Source organism: Pecten maximus, chromosome 5 (assembly GCF_902652985.1).
Source record: "Pecten maximus chromosome 5, xPecMax1.1, whole genome shotgun sequence".
NCBI lineage: Eukaryota > Metazoa > Mollusca > Bivalvia > Pectinida > Pectinidae > Pecten > Pecten maximus.
Window position 1 is genome coordinate 22,121,605 of NC_047019.1, and position 23,816 is coordinate 22,145,420.

At 35.0% G+C, this 23,816-nt stretch overlaps 1 protein-coding gene and 1 long non-coding RNA gene across 4 annotated transcripts in view; both read left to right on the forward strand.

The window, feature by feature from the left end:
* The window catches only part of LOC117327515 (cation-independent mannose-6-phosphate receptor-like), a 51,143-nt gene that overhangs the window by 19,408 nt on the left and 7,919 nt on the right, over window positions 1-23,816 (forward strand). For 2 of the 3 annotated variants that reach the window (XM_033884545.1, XM_033884546.1), the window contains exons 22-42: window positions 209-275; window positions 647-791; window positions 1,058-1,196; window positions 1,765-1,890; window positions 2,414-2,679; window positions 3,086-3,292; window positions 4,016-4,165; window positions 5,089-5,274; window positions 5,685-5,880; window positions 6,874-6,950; window positions 7,425-7,582; window positions 7,748-7,893; window positions 10,095-10,239; window positions 11,692-11,757; window positions 12,105-12,179; window positions 13,078-13,232; window positions 16,069-16,169; window positions 17,013-17,098; window positions 17,619-17,768; window positions 18,526-18,589; window positions 18,855-21,909. In XM_033884545.1, coding sequence (XP_033740436.1) covers window positions 209-275; window positions 647-791; window positions 1,058-1,196; window positions 1,765-1,890; window positions 2,414-2,679; window positions 3,086-3,292; window positions 4,016-4,165; window positions 5,089-5,274; window positions 5,685-5,880; window positions 6,874-6,950; window positions 7,425-7,582; window positions 7,748-7,893; window positions 10,095-10,239; window positions 11,692-11,757; window positions 12,105-12,179; window positions 13,078-13,232; window positions 16,069-16,169; window positions 17,013-17,098; window positions 17,619-17,768; window positions 18,526-18,589; window positions 18,855-19,016 — 2,867 coding nt within the window. In that variant the 3' untranslated portion in view covers window positions 19,017-21,909. Of the gene's footprint in view, window positions 1-208; window positions 276-646; window positions 792-1,057; window positions 1,197-1,764; window positions 1,891-2,413; window positions 2,680-3,085; window positions 3,293-4,015; window positions 4,166-5,088; window positions 5,275-5,684; window positions 5,881-6,873; window positions 6,951-7,424; window positions 7,583-7,747; window positions 7,894-10,094; window positions 10,240-11,691; window positions 11,758-12,104; window positions 12,180-13,077; window positions 13,233-16,068; window positions 16,170-17,012; window positions 17,099-17,618; window positions 17,769-18,525; window positions 18,590-18,854; window positions 21,910-23,816 lie in introns of those variants that run through there. The other variant, XR_004532662.1, reaches the window with a different exon arrangement.
* LOC117327519 lies at window positions 14,103-15,868 on the forward strand. Its single transcript, XR_004532663.1, has 2 exons — window positions 14,103-15,392; window positions 15,455-15,868. It is a non-coding gene; the product is annotated as an uncharacterized LOC117327519 (long non-coding RNA).

The following is a 23,816-nucleotide window of genomic DNA, read 5'->3' on the forward strand; positions in this document are numbered from 1 at the left end:
TGCTTAAGGTAAAAAAAGGTAAACATCTGATTTAGGTAAAAAAGGTAAACATTTGATTAAGGTAAAAAAGGTAGACATTTTATTAAGGTAAAAAAAGGTAAAACACAATTTTGTCATCATATAACCAGAATTTGATCATTTTGCTGATTGAATACCCACATTACTAGAGGCAAATTAATAGTTTACAAATTACCTTTTTGGTCCACAGATCAGACATGTCCTTACAATGCAGCTGTGTGTATGATTGACCTGACCCAACAGAATGACACTCTGAGGTAGTAATGGTGTTGTCTGCTCATATAGCTAGTTTTAGTATCTTATTAAAAGGAATATATTTTTCAAATATAACAATTTTATCTCATTAATGTTTAAGGTTGTTGAATTAACAACATCAGATTTGATTAATCATGTAGTCAAATATGTAAAAAAAAAATATCAAGTTATTTAATTACCATTAAATCATTAATTGAGAATTTTTCCAAAATTTTGCAATATTTTTTTCAAACTTTGATAAACATCGGAAAAGTTAAGGCTATAGAAGTAGAAAATTCATAGTTTAGATAATAAATTTCAGTGTGTATTATAAAAAGGAGTATTATTTTACTACCATTAAAAATTGGTTTCATTTAATGTCTACTCTTTGTAGGTTTCATAACCTAGGAGAGGTTAACGAGCATCAAGTGATTGTAGACAATGGACAGTTGGAACTCCATTACACCAACGGGGAGCCATGTTCCTCTGGCGGCACAACCTCGACTCGCATCATCATGTACTGCGATAAAACAACCCTGGTATGGCAATCATTCATTGTTTCCTTTCTGTCATGGCCTATTTTATCACAGAAATGGTTGAGGGAGTGTAAAATAGAACAGCTCTGTATCAGTTCTGACCAATTGGCAATATTCACTGGAACATTATCTCCCATCAACATACTGGGTTATAGACCATATAAGAGTAAAGGTGATTTTTAACTCACTTTTAGCCTTATCTTGTGAAAGTAACATAGTTAAAATGTTCTCATTGGTAAATTCTAAAGTGTGTCATTGTTTTTGAATAGTTTTCCCATCCGGTGGGCCACTTCACTGTGAACAATTGCGAGCATGAATTTACATGGAATACACAAGCTGCTTGTCCATTAGATACTGACCAAGACAGTTTGCAGACAGGCAACTGTACCACCCGGAATCCTGTCACAGGTATAGTGGACATCTTATTACTTTATAGACGAAAATGTTTGTAAAAACGTAATCACTATTTCTAGTCATCATTTATCTTCCTCAGTATGGCAAAAACTGGGAAATGATAATATACTACAAGTATACACATCTTGGTGTGCTCAAATTTTAGCTGATCCGAACCAAATTTTGCAACATGATGAATATATATACAATACAGTGGTAAAAGGAACAGGTTGTTGTGGGTTGTACATAGCGTTAGATATGGTCTCTGTCATTCAGTTGACGTAGCATGCTTCTTCTGCTAAGGAGGTAGAGCCTTGGCATACTACACCGTCAGCACCAAACAGGAAGTTCAATTTCTTCATGCCTATCTGACTAATGCTATTTAAATGATTGAACTGGAGTTCTTTTAATTGTTAATAAAACTATGGAAAATCGAAATCAATAGTACATGTATTGCTGGCTTAAGAAAAGAATTAAAGTTTTTTTTTTTTTTAATTTCTAAGATTGGAATTAATTTTGAGCTAAGTAGATATTTCCAGTTTCCACTATTAGGTACTTCACCTTTAACTTGTTCTCTCCACAGGGCATGTATTTGACTTGAGTTCCCTCAATAAAGCTACACCCTATAAAATTGAAGACCATAGAGGCCATATCTTCAAACTTAACGTGTGTGGCAAAGTAACTGGTTCAGGATGTTCGGGGGATTCAGGTGAGTGCCTAATGACTTTATATATGATAATTACAAGTACAGAATGTACAGCAGAACTGAAGGATATTTATGTTGCAGGTAGCCTTCTAATTATTGTTTGTATCAATTTGAATTTAGCAATTTGATAAGAAAAAATATTGAATTAATTTAAAAAAAACATGAACCATTTGTTTCTATTTAATATTCACCTTTTGTTACAGTACTTTATAAGATTGCAAATTCAACTAACAACAGTAGATTTGTTTAAGAATTTGTTAAGTAGTATCATTAGCTATCTCTTGTGATTTATATTCTGTGTGAAGTACTTTTTCAGTTTCCGACAGATTTGAGTTTTAACCCTAATTACCATTATTGCCATTATTGCCATTATTATAAATCAACAGCTGTCAAGAAGGATTGAGTCATGTTAAAAGTCATCAGATTTGGACAGATATCCAACTTTGAGTTTTGCACACCATTTTAGAATTTTATAGTGGTAAGGTCATTTCTAGAGTGGTCAATTTTTTTCTCCTTTCCATCATAGTCGGTGCCTGCCAGGAAGAGACAGCCTTAGGGAAGAGGAACTTCAGTAGTGGCCAGTTTAACTCTAAACTACAGTATGATGAAGGCGTACTGGTGCTGAACTACCAGGGGGGTATGGATTGCCATAACAAGCAGTACAAGCGTACAACCATCATCAATTTTGTCTGCTCTCAGACTGCCGGCAATGGCTCCCCTGTATTTATAGACGAATCGGAGGACTGCACTTACTATATATCTTGGCATACTAGCCTCGCGTGTGAAAAAGAGGTAACAAATCAAATCATTTATTAGTAAAATGTTTACATATCAGCCAATCAAAATCATATAAACATTCATAAGCCAGCCTATCAAATAATGTTACAAATATTGTTCTGACTCGAAGATACCTCATATTAAAAACCTGAGTTTGAGTTAAGAGTGGTGTTTGACCCAGGTGAGTTTGAGGTTAAAGATGAAGTGTCAGTGAGAGTTAATTGAAGTTTTAATTTATTATTAACCTTAGTTTTAACTTAATAAAGTCAATGTATCAAAGTTGAAGGGAAATCTATATCAATTCACATTGATTGTTTTCAATATTTGATTCACTTCTCAGATCACCTACCTTTATGATTCAAATGACAATTTTGGGAAAAAGTCAAAGTGACCATTCTTTTCCTTTTCTTATATTTTACAGGTAAAATGTTCTGTTGATAGTGACGACAGAACAATTGACCTTTCACCTCTTGTGAAGCCATTTGGACAATATTTTTCTCTTTCGGTAGCGAATGGAAAGAATGTCTCGTACTACATTAACATCTGCCGACCTTTAAACCCCATTTACGGCACTTTTTGTCCTCCGCAAGCTAGTGCCTGTATGCTGCAGAGTGGCGGGAAACCACAGGTATTACTGATGGGTTAAAACAGTCATAAATCTTCAGTTTCTGGCAAATCTTTTTCTACACTATTCATTTATAAGGATACTACATCTATTGGTGATCCGATGGGAAGAAGTCCTAGAAATATCACCAGAAGGAGAATGCTCTAAAAATAGTTCTCTCCAAAGTACCTATCAGCAGGAATCTATTTGTGACAACTTCATTTAACTTCCTGATAGTATCTACCAAATTTTCCTCACAGATACCAGACAGACATAATACTCAAGTACCCTATTAAACACATTTATATTTATTGACTGCAAAACTGATAACGCATGTAATGTTTTACCTACCCATATCAATCTGAGAAGACTTCCAAATCTTATTTGTTTGGTTATGTGCAGTAAAGAAAGTGATTACTGTTAGCCTTGTTAATTTGATTGATAGACAATAGTACTAAAAAGTTGTAAAGAATTTATCAGGTTACTGGACATTCAATTATTGTTTGATGCTAACTGTAAACGTACATAAATAGAACAGTAATCTTTCTTCAGCATTTTTTTGTGCTGCAAGCATTACTCTATATATCTACATTGGTTTCTATGGCAACCATTGTTGGTGTGTTGGTTCATCATTCCTCTAATCTGTTTTAATTTCATTTTGCACTAAAGTCTGAGCATGTCAAATTTAGAAGGTTTACAGTATAAATTAAAATCTAGGCTCTAACAGTAAAATATTTCTGTTTTCAGAGTTTGGGAAAAGTAACAGGTCCTCCTGTGTTGGATAAAAGCACAGGAAAAGTGACCTTGATTTATGATGGAGGAGATGTGTGCTCTACAAACCCATCCAAAAATATGTCAACCAAGATTATCTTCATGTGTAACCCTAAAGTATCTAGAGTGAGTAACGTTTTCTTCAAGCAGAAGACAATGTTTTCAGCTATTGTTTGCAAATTTAACATTTTGTTCCTGATGGCCAATAAGGTAGTGAATGAATCACCATGGCCCTGAATGACCACAGCCATCAATAGGCCGTTAAACCCAAACAAACAAAATCCTGATGCCCAAAATTCATGATTATAGTGTTCTGAAACTCCAATTTCTAGATAAATTCTTGGCAGAAAAAAAATTAATAATGAATTGATGGAGTGGTCCCCCTCTAAAATGACAGATGTTAAAAACTTGCTAGCTCTATCGTTGAAGACATTAAGTGACTACCAGGGATGTCATGGCAGGTCATTAATTAGTCTGTAGATAATTTTCTGTCACTGGTTAATGTTTATATAGAGATGGAACATCTATTACTATGTACTACAGTGTGTAGGGCTCAGTCATAAGTTCATACAAAAATTTGACTTGTGTGACATTCAAAATAGCTGCCATTTTGAAAATCTTGCTATCTCGATCTTGAACAGAAAATTATATCGGTGGAAACATAGGCAGTTTCCGTTTTTGCTGTCCAAACGGTTGCACCAGTTGGACCGGTGTTGCTCGTTTATGAAATAAAGACGGACCTGGCTATTTTTTATTTTCAGACAAGTATTGAAAAAGACTTCAAAAGCCTGTATTAACATTTGCAGGTCCGTCAAGATATATGATTGAAATATTACATTAAAAACTGACGAATCGGTTTGTCCGCATAAACAAACAGGCCCATTGAAAAATTTTATTTCATGATTTACAGAATCTGATATTTTTTACTGAAATATAAACCTGTGCTTTCTTGAAAATCACGTTATTTCTACATTTCCCGAATAGAGAGCGATATTTATGTGGGACTACCAGGTGTCGGTAAAGTCTTGTTTTATGTTTCCTTTATCAAGGCTGGCCTTGTTCTGCAAGAAGTATCGGACTGCCAGTATGTGTTTTTGTGGGATACTGCTGTTGTGTGTAGCCGTGATGACACAAGTCTACAGCCTGAGGTCAATCAGGACTGTTCATACAAAGACCCACAAACTGGTAACACCTACAACCTCACGTCCTTCAAAACATTAAAGAAACCAGAACCGGTAGGTACCGTTAGAGTAGTATTCCAAAATATGTTAACTTAACAAATTAATTATAAACCTACAAATTAATACTGCTGTGTACTTGTGTACTTTACTCATATGCCAGATATATGATATGTTTATTATTGAAGTTGATGTTAAAATACTCAAACAAGCAAACAATAACACTGTCTCAAATTTCAGCTGCACTGGGATAAAAATGAAGTGTTACAAGGTCTAATTTGAATTTAATAGGGTCAAATTTTGATTCATAAGGAACAAATTTTAGTTTTACAATTACATGGAAACTGGATTTAACATGGTCAAACTTTAATTTCATTTGGGTACCACAAAATTATTTTAATACATTGACATTTATCTTAATTTTTGACTTCTTGTTGAATATATGTACTTTTTTTTTATCAAAACAGATGGCAAAAAATGGGTTCTCATATTTATTGAACATCTGTGAGAAAGTGAACACAGCTTTACCTGGATGTGAAACAGCAGGTGTCTGTCGTACCAACAGTACTCAAGGGGTCTCCTATGGTAGTGTGGCTCACAGAACAGTGTCAAAGACAGGCAAAGTCATACAGCTGACGTATACACAGGGTGATACATGTGGTGGTAGGTTTATCTATGGCTAATATCACATTGGAGATTTGAAAAAAAAAAAAAAAAAAAAGGGTCACCGTGACCTACATTTTGACCTTTAACCTACAACAAAGAAAAACTATGCCCAGGCTCTATCTCCTACACTACATGACACTGAAACTTCATGCTTGGGATATGGGTTCGCCTAGGTAAGGCAATGTGTCATGTGTCAAAAAGTAGGTCACTTTGACCTACATTTTTTACCTTTGACCTACATCAGAGAAAAAGTTCGTCCAGGCTCTATCTCCTACATTACTTTATAATATGGATTCACTTTATTTACTACAAATTTATCATCTATATATTGTCATATAATCAATATAAGATAAAATATTATTAGAATATGACAACTCCAAAACAAACACTGTACAGACCACAATTACTATTTATTATACAATTTTTTGTTATATTCAGGTTTGAGAATAGACAGAGGTCGTTATCAATGACTTCATAGTATATAATATTCATACAAAAAAAGTCACTCTCAGAGTTCACCATTTTGATGATGCAACAGTATCCAAATTATCCAATATGGATTTAATTTCCTCCACTGAGCTAGGGGAATCGTGATGTTTTCGGCCGTTTGTTAGCCTTACGTCTGCTTTGTCCATTTTGCCAAAAGAGCGTTGCTTCGTAACTAGGTCTTCAGAGCGCTTGACTCTGATGGACTTGATGCACCATTCAAGCTTCAAAGTGATATACGGTGGGGATTCCCCTTGATGTCTATTTATAACTATGCAATACACCTTTTTTACCAACTTTTTTGCTTCTATCAAGTCAATATACTTTTTACAGATGTCCACGTGACACAGTTCTATCCAATAATTGGGCAAGAAAAATCAAGAAAAATAATAAATATATACATTGTATATATAAAGATTATTTCAAGCAAATACCCATCAAGATGAGTGACTATTATCTTAACTGTCACTATTGTCTATGGATATCTGGTTCTGTATCTTTCAGGGAATAGAAGAAGGGAAAGTGTCATCACTTTTGACTGTGATACATCTGGTGTAATTGGCCAACCGAAGTACACTTACGTGAGTACTTATTAAATCAACAATAATCCAATCAAATTAAATCTAGTATTGGTCATCCAAAAATGTACACCTACCCTAGGAGGACTCCATATACTAGTTGTATCTCTGCTTATCTGTTTTACATAGATCACAGCCTCATATTTTGGCCGTAAGTCAGAAAACTTTCAGCAGAATGTCTGCAAGTGATGTCTTATTTTACTCAGTTGAAGGGAATTTTCATAGGATTCAAAACTTAAGTGCACATTTCAATTATCTAGGAGGAAATGAACATTAGTGGAGAAGATGACAGTATGTGATAAGGGGAGATTTATGATAAGGGGAGATTTATGATAAGGGGAGATTTATGATAAGGGGAGATTTATGTTTCTGGGTTGAAGTTTTCCTGCCTTCATCACAGTTACCAATATTCAGTAATGTGATCTTTGTCTTTATATAGCCTCTATGCATACATGAATGTGAATTGTTTATTTTCAGGCTGGTCAGTGTCAGGCTTTGTTTTACTGGAGAACATGTGTTGTGTGCCCCAGAGTGGCAGACGCATGTTCTCTTGGCTTCAATTACCAAAGCTATGATCTCAGTATGCTGTCCAGTGAAACAGGGGGCTGGAATCTCACAGATACCAAGGGCAACAGGTGAGCTCAAGGTCACTGATAGGTCAGGTCAAGGTTAATGTCACCAAAAGCCTAAATCATTCTGCCTCAACAAATAAGATCTGGACACAGAAATAGAGAAAAGATATTATTGTTTTAGAGAAATAATGGTATTTGTGTTAATGAGTGTTAATTGTCTGAAAACAGATACTGGATCAACATTTGTCAGTCTGTGACCAATGGCCCCACTGATATTGAGGAGTGCCCACACATGGTAGCAGCATGGCGTCAGACCCCAAGTGGACATGTGAACAGACTAGGGCTCATCAGCACCCAGAAACTCACCATGGACAGTAAGTAGCTGGACAGATAGACAGACAGGGTTGTTAGTACATAGAAACTCACCATGGACAGTAATTAGCTGGACAGATAGACAGACAGGGTTGTCTGTACATAGAAACTCACCATGGACAGTAAGTAGGACAGATGGACAGACAGGGTTGTTGGTACATAGAAACTTACCATGGACAGTAAGTAGGACAGATGGACAGACAGGGTTGTTGGTACATAGAAACTCACCTAGGACAGATAAACAGACAGGGTTGTCGGTACATAGAAACTCACCATGGACAGTAAGTAAGACAGATGGACAGACATGGTTGTCTGTACATAGAAACTCACCATGGACAGTAAGTAGCTGGACAGATAGACAGACAGGGTTGTCTGTACATAGAAACTCACCATGGACAGTAAGTAGCTGGACAGATAGACAGACAGGGTTGTCTGTACATAGAAACTCACCATGGACAGTAAGTAGCTGGACAGATAGACAGACAGGGTTGTCTGTACATAGAAACTCACCATGGACAGTAAGTAGCTGGACAGATAGACAGACAGGTTTGTCTGTACATAGAAACTCACCATGGACAGTAAGTAGCTGGACAGATAGACCGTCCGGGTTGTCTGTACATAGAAACTCACCATGGACAGTAAGTAACTGGACATATAGACAGACAGCGGTGTCTGTACATAGAAACTCACCATGGACAGTAAGTAGGACAGATGGACAGACAGGGTTGTCTGTACATAGAAACTCACCATGGACAGTAAGTAACTGGACAGATAGACAGACAGGGTTGTCTGTACATAGAAACTCACCATGGACAGTAAGTAGGACAGATGGACAGACAGGGTTGTCTGTACATAGAAACTCACCATGGACAGTAAGTAGGACAGATAGACAGACAGGGTTGTCTGTACATAGAAACTCACCATGGACAGTAAGTAGGACAGATGGACAGATAGGGTTGTCTGTACATAGAAACTCACCATGAACAGTAAGTAGGACAGATAGACAGACAGGGTTGTCTGTACATAGAAACTCACCATGAACAGTAAGTAGGACAGATGGACAGACAGGGTTGTCTGTATATAGAAACTCACCATGTACAGTAAGTAGGACAGATAGACAGACAGGCTTGTCTATACATAGAAACTCACCATGGACAGTAAGTAGGACAGATAGACAGACAGGGTTGTCTGTACATAGAAACTCACCATGGACAGTAAGTAGGACAGATAGACAGACAGGGTTGTCTGTACATAGAAACTCACCATGGACAGTAAGTAGGACAGATAGACAGACAGTGTTGTCTGTACATAGAAACTTACCATGGACAGTAAGTAGCTTGACAGATAGACAGACAGGGTTGTCTGTACATAGAAACTCACCATGGACAGTAAGTAGCTGGACAGATAGACAGACAGGGTTGTCTGTACATAGAAACTCACCATGGACAGTAAGTAGGACAGATGGACAGACAGGGTTGTCTGTACATAGAAACTCACCATGGACAGTAAGTAACTGGACATATAGACAGACAGCGGTCGGTGTCTGTACATAGAAACTCACCATGGACAGTAAGTAGGACAGATAGACAGACAGGGTTGTCTGTACATAGAAACTCACCATGGACAGTAAGTAGGACAGATGGACAGACAGGGTTGTCTGTACATAGAAACTCACCATGGACAGTAAGTAGGACAGATAGACAGACAGGGTTGTCTGTACATAGAAACTCACCATGGACAGTAAGTAGGACAGATAGACAGACAGGGTTGTCTGTACATAGAAACTCACCATGAACAGTAAGTAGGACAGATGGACAGACAGGGTTGTCTGTACATAGAAACTCACCATGTACAGTAAGTAGGACAGATAGACAGACAGGCTTGTCTGTACATAGAAACTCACCATGGACAGTAAGTAGGACAGATAGACAGACAGGGTTGTCTGTACATAGAAACTCACCATGGACAGTAAGTAGGACAGATAGACAGACAGGGTTGTCTGTACATAGAAACTCACCATGGACAGTAAGTAGGACAGATGAACAGACAGGGTTGTCATTACAAGTAAAACATAAATAAATAGCCTTATTACCGAGCTAGAGGCTTGGGTTATAACTGTCATGTTGATGGATTTATAAAATGCCATTATCAAAATGTTGTACATGGTTATTTCTATATCTATATTTAAATTTCATATCTTCAGCTGATGAGAAGACACTGATACTTCAGTACTTCCAAGGAGACACAGCTTGCTCCAGCACAAAACGACGAAGTGACAACTCTCCTGCCCAAACTATGATCAAATTTACATGTGGAAAAACAGTTGGAGGCCCAGTTTATATTGAGAGGTTTGTCAAGTGACTATTTGTAAGATGATGACTCTAGTTACAATGTAAAAAAAATGAAAAAGTAATCATCAGTGTACCAATTATAACAATTAAAGTGTACCGATTGTACCAATTAAAGTGTACCAATTGTACAAATTAAAGTGTATCAATTGTACCAATTGAAGTGTATCAATTGTACAAATTAAAGTGTACCAATTGTACCAATTAAAGGGTACCAATTGTACAAATTAAAGTGTACCAATTGTACCAATTAAAGTGTATCAATTGTACCAATTGAAGTGTATCAATTGTACCAATTAAAGTGTATCAATTGTACCAATTAAAGGGTACCAATTGTACCAATTAAAGTGTACCAATTGTACCAATTAAAGGGTACCAATTGTACAAATTAAAGTGTACCAATTGTACCAATTAAAGTGTACCAATTGTACAAATTAAAGTGTACCAATTGTACCAATTAAAGTGTACCAATTGTACCAATTGAAGTGTATCAATTGTACCAATTAAAGTGTATCAATTGTACCAATTAAAGGGTACCAATTGTACCAATTAAAGGGTACCAATTGTACAAATTAAAGTGTATCAATTGTACCAATTAAAGTGTACCAATTGTACAAATTAAAGTGTATCAATTGTACCAATTAAAGGGTACCAATTGTACAAATTAAAGTGTACCAATTGTACCAATTAAAGTGTACCAATTGTACAAATTAAAGTGTACCAATTGTACCAATTAAAGTGTACCAATTGTACCAATTAAAGTGTACCAATTGTACCAATTAAAGTGTATCAATTGTACCAATTGAAGTGTATCAATTGTACCAATTAAAGTGTATCAATTGTACCAATTAAAGGGTACCAATTGTACCAATTAAAGTGTACCAATTGTACCAATTAAAGGGTACCAATTGTACAAATTAAAGGGTACCAATTAAAGGGAACAATTAAAGGGTACAATTCAATTGTACCAAATAAAGTATACCAATTGAAGTGCTGTTTTGTAACTATAGCCATATCATAGATGTAGTCTTACACAAATATTATCACAAAGGATATAGAGGATTTGCCTAGCTATACTTTTGAAGAGAAATGTAAATATGTCCAGAAACTATGAATCTATATTAACCAGCCCATGCATAATCTGTCAACAAGTAAAGTTATTCATTGTCAATGAGAAAAGAAAACAATATACTGTTATATGGAAAAAGTTTGGGGATAGGGGCTCATTCCTTAATTTGACTCATTGTCAAAAAGAATAATGATGGTTATCATATATTTTGTAATTGTAAAAATGAAACTACAGTCAAATAAGATTTTAAACAAAATTTAGGTATATCATTGATAGCATTTGTTAGGACAGAAATATTGTTTAAACATGAAATCACAATATTACAAAATATTAACCCTGCAAAATCTAATGACAACTTTACAGTGTTAATGGGTTATTTTCAGGGATAATCAAGGTGAATGCGTATTTGAGTTTCACTGGAAATCCAAGGTTGCCTGCAGTATCATTAGGTATGTTATTAACATTACTACAAGCACTACAGGTACACATTCAACAAGCTTTGATTTTATGTTATCAACATATATACTATGTATCATTATCAGTCCATTATTTTGTAACAGGTTAATAAAAAGAATCTCCTATTTTTCAACCTTAAGAGAATCTTCATGGTATGTTCAATCAATTTTTACAATGGCTTTTCATTAAATGTGTCATTTTAGTTTGCTATTCTTTCTTTGTACAGTATTTGTGCTGTCAGGATAATGAGCAAGTAATTTTGAAATGTAACAAATAACTTTTTTAGGACTTAAGTTATCAGGGAAATTGTTTGTATATTGTATTATGATGCACATTTCAGTCAAACAGTTAAAGACAAGGACGGGGCTGTGACTGACCCAGAAACTGGAGGCATAATCTACCTCAATAAACTTGGGTAAGTTAAGTGAAGAGACTTCCATGATAGCCTTACTTTAATAAATCAGGTGAGGAGCACAGGTAAACAAGTGTCCAGCACAGGTAAACTGTGACATGCACAGGTAAACAGTGGCCATCACAGGTAAACAAGTGTCCAGCACAGGTAAACAGTGACATGCACAGGTAAACAAGTTACCAACACAGGTAAACTGTGACATGCACATGTAAACAAGTAACCAACACAGGTAAACTGTGACATGCACAGGTAAACAAGTTACCAACACAGGTAAACTGTGACATGCACAGGTAAACAAGTTACCAACACAGGTAAACAGACACAAGATGAAAGGTAATAACTAATTCTGGGATAGGTTATTGGTTCAAAAGTATATTGACAATATTGAGAAATAAATAGTAAAACTGGAGTAAATAGTGGTCTTCCCTGTCACATTGTTTCTGTAAGGGAACATGTTACCCAATAGCTTTCTGTCAAAAACTCTAAATTCAAGTAGAGAAAATAATCTGTTGGCTAAAATTAACCTCACTGTTTTAATGGAGATCTTCATTATAAAAGCTGGTTGATGAGAAGAATATTTACTTTGGACCTAGCAGGGTAAGGATCAGCTGACATTTCTCTCCCATTAGGAACTTACCATAATATACAGGTAGGAGGGATCTAGATAAGTGTTTTTGTGTAAAATTTCATCTGAAAGGCCATATTCAATGGAAGCCTAAGCTTGCTGTGTAGGTGAAAGATTTGTGCAATGCTTTACATTGGCTTTGATTTACATCATTAATCCAGCTGTGCTATGTACTATGTATACAGTTATCAATCTAGCCAAGAAACATTTCATATCCACTCAAAGCATGATTAAGCCAACTTCCTAGTATTCAACTTATACATTTGTGTTTTGCAGGCCATCCAAAATAGCTGTTAGTGACACAAGTTACTACAGCCTTGACCTTGCGGGTGCCGCGGGTACATGCACAGATTCTGTTGTATGTCTCAGTGACACCTCATCCCCAGCACTAAGTATCGGAGCATACTCAAGGAGAAAGTTTTCTTTTGAAGGTAAGAGACACAGAGTAGAAGAAACTACCTCATGTTAATAATCAGCAAAGCTTAAAATAGCCCTGAAAGTCTACCTGTTACCTAAAAAACCATTACTAACCAGAAATCCTGTAAAATAACTAGTTATCTAGACAGTTCATTGATAATGTGTTAAGCTGAACAATAATCACGAAAGTTTATCACTGGTCAAAAAAAGCGCTCAGATTATCAGGAAAGCTCCTAGAATCTAGCAAAAAATCTCTATGCCCAATACTGATGTATTAAACTGTTTGATCGTAGGCTTTGTGTCGACATGGTAACAAGATATTGTTACACTGAGCTAGATTAGGATCACTGAGCTGTGTACCGTAAATATTCGTGTATAGTGCGAATTTTTTTTGAAATTTGACAGAAAAAATCCATTGTCACTATACGCAGGTACAAGCCTTTGCCGGTCAGATGCATAGATGTCATGAATATGATGCAAGATTTGTAATCATTTCCCTCGATAGTAGAATTATGATTTAATACTTAGATGTATAAAGCATTTAGTAAGTAAATATTGAACAAATAATCAAGGAAATAAATAGTTAGATGTTTAATTCCTTCAAATTGTATATCTATCAGCAATTATGTGGATTAATGTTAGTTGTTTGTGAGCCACACATATTCCGCACACATGCAGTCTCACTGGAGCAAGCTGCCATGTTCAGGTCCAAAACGATGGACTCAATTAACATCAAACAAAACTTGAAATTATGTGTCCGTAATTAGTTAATTCATAATTCTAAATAAATCACCTTATAAATCCAGAGCTTTGCCAGAAAGTGATAACGTTCAACTTGTTTATTTATGGAGACTGTAACAGCACTTATGGTTCTTGGGGCTCTCATTCATTGTTGCTATACACACACAGCACAATTCATTCGTTTGGCCATTAGAATTCCAGGGAATTCTTTTTTCCCCATTCAGATAATAACTACCTTTACAGGTTATATCAAATTAATTAATTGGATCATGTGTTTTTAATATGAAGTTATGGTTATATTTTAGTAAATGTATACAACATGGTGAGTAGCCCCCAAGAAGAGCCAAAATTAAGATTGTAATTCATGTTGCTGAGAAATCTAAAAGTAATAAATCATATTCGAATTTTATCTATGACTTTTCTTGTATGTTGTGTATAAAATGGAAATTTGTTTAATTTGAGTTTATACACAACATATATATATATATTGCTAGCTACTGGTTATCCACTAACAGGTTATTTTATTATCAAATTCTCTATTATTCTGATCAAGTATATTAGAGAATAAATAGTGGCTTACTTGATGAATAGACAGTGGTTTGTTTACATCTTGCGCATATGCAAATTTAGTAGAGAAGTAGGTAACACGTGACCAGAATCAACCAATGAGAGCCAAGTAAATATAATAGAACAGTTAAAATTGGAATTGTGAAAGGGACAGCACGTGAATTTATACAAGCATTACATTTGTCGTTGAATCGTACCCACCCACCATCCCCAGGTCATCACCATAGGGTAGCGATATATATAGTCATGTATTTAATAAATCTTGATCAGGTGTAAACATGTAACTTTTAACATAGAATTGTAATCATATAGTAATTGATTTTATGTTTGAGGTCATTGTTGGATCTCTATCTTAGTTTGATGTTTTTGTTGCATTAAACACATGCAGTTATATGGGCTACTCACCACATATTATGTTTGTGTTCAGGTTTATTATGTTTTGTTTCAACCTATTCTAGTCACTAGTAGCTTGCGGCTTTAGTTTATTTTGTTGTAGTTTTGTAGTATATATATGTAACCATCCAGTTCCTTTACCCTGTTCCAGGGTTTAGTTATTTAACCTGTTCCAGGTTACCTCCCTTAGTTGAGATGTACCCTGTTCCAGGGCTTAGTTATATAACCTGTTCCAGGTTACCTCCCTTAGAGATTTACCCTGTTCCAGGGCTGAGTTATGTAACCTGTTCCAGGTTACCTCCCTTACTTGAGATGTACCCTGTTCCAGGGCTTAGTTATATAACCTGTTCCAGGTTACCTTACTTAGTGGAGATTTGCCTTGTTCCAGGGCTTAGTTACATAACCTGTTCCAGGTTACCTCCCTTAGTTGAGATGTACCCTGTTCCAGGGCTTAGTTATGTAACCTGTTCCAGGTTACCTCCCTTAATTTGAGATTTACCCTGTTCCAGGGTTTTCTTTACACAACCTGTTCCAGGTTACCTCCCTTAGTTGAGATGTACCCTGTTCCAGGGCTTAGTTATATAACCTGTTCCAGGTTACCTTCCTTAGAGATTTACCCTGTTCCAGGGCTTAGTTTAATGTAACCTGTTCCAGGTTACCTTACTTAGTGGAGATTTGCCTTGTTCAATGGCCATTAGAATTCCAGGGAATTCTTTTTCCCCATGGCCATTAGAATTCCAGGGAATTCTTTTTTCCCCATTCAGATAATAACTACCTTTACAGGTTATATCAAATTAATTAATTGGATCATGTGTTTTTAATATGAAGTTATGGTTATATTTTAGTAAATGTATACAACATGGTGAGTAGCCCCCAAGAAGAGCCAAAATTAAGATTGTAATTCATGTTGCTGAGAAATCTAAAAGTAATAAATCATATTCGAATTTTATCTATGACTTTTCTTGTATGTTGTGTATAAATGTGCAATTTAACAAGGATAACACTAGCTTTTTTTTTAAATGAACCTCAAAAATACCTGCGCATTATGCACAAATATTTACGGTATTCAGTGAAGTGACTGGCTCTAACACATGTTTAGTAAAGCCCAGTATGTTTTTAAATGTACCTGGTGATTTCTTTGTTGTGTAGATGGTATACTGGAAGCTGAATACGAGTCAGATAAAATTTGTGCTACGGACAGGAAGAAAAAAGTCAAGGCCATAATCACATTCCACTGTAATGACAGTCCGGTAAGATATTTATCATGCATATCCATAATCACATTCCACTGTAATGATAGTCCGGTAAGATATTTATCATACATATCCATAATCACATTCCACTGTAATAATAGTCCGGTAAGATATTTATCATACATATCCATCATCACATTCCACTGTAATGATAGTCCAGTAAGATATTTATCATACATATCGATAATCACATTCCACTGTAATGACAGTCCGGTAAGATATTTATCATACATATCCATAATCACATTCCACTGTAATAATAGTCCGATAAGATATATATCATACATATCCATAATCACATTCCACTGTAATAATAGTTCGGTAAGATATTTATCATACATATCGATAATCACATTCCACTGTAATAATAGTCCGATAAAGATATTTATCATACATTCATCAGTTTAGATATACGGGTCTCTGTCATCTGATATATGTATGTATACACCTAGACACCAAGTATATGGACATCAAGGTGATGAAAATGAAATTCAAATTAAAGAAATCCTTTTGTTAATTCTCACAGTGCCTGAAGTTAGATGCAATTAATGATTTGAACATATTAAGATATTCTATTTTATGTATTAAAGAACGGGATGTTACAAGTTTTATGTACAATCACCCCCAGGTTCACTCAAATATCACTGAGAGCAGTTTTTACCCTTTTATAACATGCAAAATGTCAATTTGTAGTAGATGTGCTTTCAGTTGTCTTTAGTATGATACAATGCTATATCTAGAAATTTCTCATTCATTGAAATTTTTTTTTGTTCAGTTATAAATCACTTTATATAAAGTCAATTACTAAGTTATCAAATGTAGTGTGTCATTTATCCACAGAATTCACCAATACTGTTGTCACGATCAAAAGATTGTGTCCATATGTTTCTGTGGGAAAATCCAGTTGCTTGTTTACATCCTAAAGTGTAAGTATATAAATTACTCTGTTTGTATGAGTAGAGTGTGTTTTTGTATTTCTTTAAAAAAATCTTTTGACATCGTAAATATTGATAATCCTGAATACTGACTGTACACCTGACTGAAATACTTTAATTGATGTTTTATATTGCTGGGGAGATTACTGACTGTACATCAGAAATACTTACATTGTTGTTCTATATTCCTGGAGAGATTACTGACTGTACATCAGAAATACTTACATTGTTGTTCTATATTCCTGGAGAGATTACTGACTGTACATCAGAAATACTTACATTGTTGTTCTATATTCCTGGAGAGATTACTGACTGTACATCAGAAATACTTACATTGTTGTTCTATATTCCTGGAGAGATTACTGACTACATCAGAAATACTTACATTGTTGTTCTATGTTCCTGGAGAGATTACTGACTGTACATCAGAAATACTTACATTGTTGTTCTATATTCCTGCAAAGATTACTGACTCTACATCAGAAATAATAAATTTGTTCTATATTCCTAGAGAGATTGTTCCACCAACAGATGTATCGAAAGCGAATGCTGCTGCAGCAGCGGTTAATAAGGGGAAAACAATAGGCACGGTGATGGCTGTATTTGGTGCGGCCATCCTCGTGTGTATACTCCTTATTGTATTCCATAAAAAGGAGCGCAGGTAAGACTATATGCCCACCATTATGATTTTGTATCAAAAATGTCTGTTAGTAACTCACAACTTAGAATGTACAATATCAGAAAAGTCTGTTAACTTACAACATAGAATGTACACTATCAGAAAAATCTGTTAGTAACTCACAACTTAGAATCATCTGAATGTACAATATCAGAAAAGTCTGTTAACTTACAACATAGAATATACACTATCAGAAAAATCTGTTAACTTTTAACATAGAATGTACATGATCAGAAAAGTCTGTTAACTTACAACATAACATGTACACTATCAGGAAAGTCTGTTAACTTATAACATACAATGTACACTATCAGAAAAGTCTGTTAACTTACAACATAACATGTACACTATCAGGAAAGTCTGTCAGTAACTTACAACATACAATGTACACTATCAGAAAAGTCTGTTAACTTTAACTTACAACATAACATGTACACTATCAGAAAAATCTGTTAGTAACTTATTAAAAAAAACATAGAATGTACACTATCAGGAAAGTCTGTCAGTAACTTACAACATACAATGTACACTATCAGAAAAGTCTGTTAACTTACAACATAGAATGTACACTATCAGAAAAATCTGTTATTAACTTACAACATACAATGTACACTATCAGAAAAGTCTGTTAACTTACAACATAGAATGTACACCATCAGAAAATTCTTGTGTATTGAATTGTAATTTTAATTAATGTGATCATATGTGTACATAATATTCTGTTTGATCCTAATTACAGAGACTCCTGTCTACAGAGGGTTCGCTCGGTAGTGAAGAAGGACACAGAGTACAGATATTCTATGGTAAGGTTTCTAGACAAATATATCATAGTGGTCATCAACTAGTTCAGTACTTTTTTTAGTTGTAAGGAAGTGGGGTTGAGCACAGATTTCATGCTTGAGCTGTGAATAGTTTCATGAATACAGGTCCATTTGTATATAAGAGGATGTACAGTTAAGGATATTGACAAAAGAATGTAAAATGAAAATATGTCTACTTCATCCATATACATGTACATGTATCTATCATTAATAGATAACATACCCCATCTGAATGATTTTTCCTCAGTTACCTGATGCCATTGGAAATGAAGATGACGAAGACATTTTAGGAGCAGCAAATAATACAGCCGAGCCAGACGAACCAAGGGAGGTAAACGCCATTTCTATTGAGAGGGACACAAAAGTGGAAAGTTACCATGACGACAGTGATGTAGACTTACTAGAGTGAAGTAAAACCATGCTTGACTTTCTGTGATAGATTATAGAGAGGTCTGAGCTCTCTGATGTGATAACTCATACACAGATGTAATCTCTGTAAACAGCTTTCAAATACCCATTTCGTCGTTCCTGTGTCGCCCTGCTGTTCACTTTTTGTCTGGCTAGACTGTCGCATGCAAGTGCTATAAAATTACTACATATAACATTTATGTATCAAATAAAGTTGGCATCAGTTCCACGCTATTGGGAGACAAAGTCAAACATACTGCAGCCTTTCAAAACATGCACATTCATCACAAATGTGCATCTCCACACAGGGGAGGCCGTTCTATTAAACAATACAAAACCAATACATGTACAAAATGTATATTGAAGTTTGGATATGTAGCATAATGTTTTATATCTTAAAGTTTGGATATGTAGTGTAACATTCTATTTTACAGTAATTCAAAATATAAAATGAATAACATTGAACAAACCTTCAAAAACAATAAGATAGTTGTATTTTTTACAATGAGTAACAATTGTTTAAAAAAAATAATAAAATGAGGTACCAGGAATGTTTGGTTTTCCAGACAGGGTTTTGAATAGCAATTTCATTGTTTGATCCATAGCAATGAAAAAGACAAGTTTCCCTCCAAAATATCTAAACCTGCTTTTGGGTATCCAGCTGAAACAGTTGAAATCAAAGGAAAAATAGCAGACTTAGATCACGACAGAGGATGACGTCATAGAATATATGGCAGATGAAGGTTGAGTGATTCAGCAATAACGGTTCAAATTTGAAAGATTGACTATCCCATATTTGCAGCGGTTTTCCATAAAATCAAAAAAGAAAAAAAAAGTATAGACATATATATTCAAGAGATGTTATAAAATATAAAAAAACAAGGGGGAAAATATGTCTAAAGCTGTTTTGTTAAATGTAATTTATATAACAGGGAATTCTGAAACTGTATTTTGAATGCCGCGCTGTTTTATAACACTGGTTTACATCTGGTCAAGTGCTTGTATTTACCAAACATTTTCTGTGTTTCCTTGTCTGTTTCAACTCGGTTCTGAAAAAGTGGCTATGGACATTATATTGAATCCTCATGTACCTTGTGGGTGTATATATTGTTAGTTATTTTATTGTGTGTGATAGAACGGAGAGATTTGAATACCTGGACTGGGTGTTGTATCATATCTGATACGCTTAATGCAAGTGGATAAGAGAGATAGGAGAAAAGAGAATGAAAGATAGCTAAGAGAAGCAACTTGTGCAGCTTTGAAACCATAATAAATGCAAAATTCCACCTTTTTTGAATATTTTCATATTCATACAGCAAAGTTGTGATGATGGTGTTTTGATATTCTTTGTAGAGAATGTTAATTCCTCATTGAATTTGTTTTCAAAGAATGAATGGATTTAACTGTAAACATTGAAGAGTGACAGTTTAACAAGGTGATTTTTTTCATTTTAAAGCATATTACTTGACATATAATATATTTCGCTATGTTATCATGTTTTTGAGATATTGTATGATCATTATATATCCTTGGGTTCATGTTTCCATGTGACATGATATCATTCCATGATGTTTATGTTTTCCTGGTTATACATGTGTATCAACATCATGCTTATACTTTGTCCTGCTAATAAACATATCCTTTTCAATGGTGTATAGAAATCGGTTTCAGACTATAATTTATTTGTTATTTTTTTATTTATTTATTTTTGCATTCATTGAAGGAATTTGTTTAGCTCATTAAAGTTGGTTTGCATAATCATTCAAAGAATAATTTTAGTATTAGAGGTGTTTTCTTTCCAGAAAAAAAAAGATACGAAAAAAATTTTGTAGGCCAGATAATATTGTTAAACGGAGATAATGAAATTAAAGGGAGATAATTTTACCCGAAATTTAAGGGAGATAATTCAACCGAAAATTAAAGGTAGATTATTTAACTGAAACAGAAATTTTATAGAGGCTTTATGCGGCGTCATGGCCCAATAGGTCGTGTGGTATTAATTGCAGATATGTAATATCTAGAAATTAATGTATGTACATTTTATATTTATCAATTATTAATATAAACACTTGGGAACCAGTTTGAAATTACTTCAATATTAATATACAATGTAAATACTTTTTATAGATTCCATATTACATGAACAATTTGTTGCATATGCTTAAATTTGGCAAAAGGGCTGTTAGTGAGATTATAACTTATGGTAAACAATAGTCTATTGTTAAATGTGCATGAAATGCACCTTAATATTTTGTAGTGAAATAGTGATTTAATCCCCACCACTGCACACAAACAGTGTTACTGCTGTCTTTAACAAAACAAGTGTCATCAGATATGTTCAGGATTTTTCACATTGCTCACTGGATGAATTTTTCGCTAGATATTAATTTTTGAGAATGAATTGTTCTCACATTACATATCATATCTAAGCTTAAAGGTATCCCTGTTATGTTAACAGGTTATTGCAATTTATCACTTACTTAGCTGCAATGTTAACCAGGATGTTTTGGTTTTTCAGGGAAAGAGTGAAGCCATTTGCCTTCTAGATTTTTTCCTTGTGTTCATATTCATATGATTTATTGTGATATTGAATTATAGTATGTATTCATATAACGTGGATGCTCATCTTTGTCCAAGTGTCCTCCAATGCTGTCCGCCACTAAAACATCTAACAGGAACATTTTCATCAGCCGGTGTTCTCAAAAACTGACCATACTAATTGTTAAATCGGCCATGTTGACAGTTGCCTGTTACTGTGCCATTGATCTGTATCCATTAAAAAATCATGACTGGCCATTGTGAAGTTGGACCAATGTGTGCTCAGTGGTGATTTGGTTGATTTTTTTTCCCGACATGTATTTCATTAAAATGACCTTAAAAGGTTATAAATGATGTATTGTGTCTGTGTTGTCTTTATAACTATATACTTTATTTTCTTAACAACCATTCCTAACAAGTTATATTAACTTATAGTAATCACTCTATTTGGGATGGAAGCAAAGCAGATGGTCTTACTATGAGAAGAATCCAGAATACCCAGAGAAAACCCACTTGGTCTGGCAGGTGACCAGGTGCTCAAAATATATGTTGAAATATTTGTTTACAGATCGATAAGCAACTTCTCTGAAGAAATAACTGAAGTGTTTACTGTCATGAAAACGTAGCAGTAAACGTAGCAGTCGTGGGCAACTTGTCTGCTTGAAAACGAAAACTGAGGGGGGGGGGGGAATGGGGGGAATGGGGGGCACAGGACCCTGGCCGTCCTCCCGCCTGCCGGGGGGGGGGGGGGGGGGGGGGGGGGGGGGGGGGGGGGGCACAGTACCCGGCCGCTCAGTCGGTCCGGGGGCAGCGGGCTCTAAAGGTGATGTTTATGTAAAATGACAATAACATAAAGAATTGTTTCTTTTTTCATATGGGGATAATATTTCACTCATTTCTTTTCCCAGCCTCCCTTACAGTTCTCAGTCGTTTCCATTGTCACTTGCTCTCTGTATAGAATTAATAAGACACCTACAACAATCACGATCCAAACACTATCGTGCTGCCTTAGCATTTGCGAATCTAGCAAAAACAAAGAATACACGACTGAGAGAGAAAACGATCTTATGTGTTATATGTTATCTGAAAACTCTGCATTTTAAAGATAATCACAACAGATATCGTTTTATTAGCTCTTTTTTAAAACCAATTGATCGTGGGCTGCTCCGAGATCCCCGCTTTATTTTATGTCCCACGCCCTCTGAACAGTTAATCCTGAAATTTCATTAAGAAAGACGCGAAAACTAAAGTATAAAAAATGTTATCCTGAAACTTCCACAATATGATTATAATACACCATCACATTAAGAGCTTTTCGGGCGGCCCCAGATCCCTAGCTGCCCACTTTTCTTTTTAGTACACATTAAATAGTTTAATCCTGAAAACATCATTCAGAGAGAAAATAAGGATGGCCCACAGACCCCCGCTTTATTTTCTTGACCCTAGAACAGTAATCATGGAAAACAAAGTCCTGAAAATAATACCAAAAGCTACAAACAAAAACTAGAAAAATATGGTCCAGAAACTCACAGAATTTTATGATAATACACCACTATGTTTAGAGCTCCTGCGGACCTACATGTAGGCAGCCCCCAGATCCCGCCATGTTTCCCTTCTTACGTACATCCTAGATAGTTTAATTATCATGAGAAAAAAATCATATTAAAGAAAAAGAATAAAAATAAAACAAAAAAACACACTGAAAATATAGAATAAGATCACTTTCTCAGAATGCAGGATTTTGCACCATTTCTTGGATAGCTTCTGGCCCCCAGACCCCATCACTCGCCTGAATCGGACCTGAATGATTTGTCTCACGACAATAACACTTTTTTTTTTTTTTTTTTTTTAATTGTAGGTCTCTTCCTATCTGTCAAGTTGAAGGAATACATACGTCTCAGGATTTGAAGTACATGAGAAATTGAGATTTTCACTAATCAATTTAAGCGATTAACCTATAGGCCTATATAATCACCTTTTCGAACAACTCTGCCCTGAGCACAGGCTTAGATTTAAATGAACAGAATTATGAATTCGTTATTAAATGTGCAATATTTCTACATTTTAATGTTTTACCAGAGACACATGTTTCTAGTTTTATACAATTTTAAAAATTATATAATTCAATCACATACATGATTAGCATAAGCTAATCATGTATGTGATTGAATTATATTTATTGCCTTGGCACGATATATATCTCACGGTGTAACGACCAGATTAACGCATTTTTAATGTTACAAATGTGATCAGGAGGAATAAA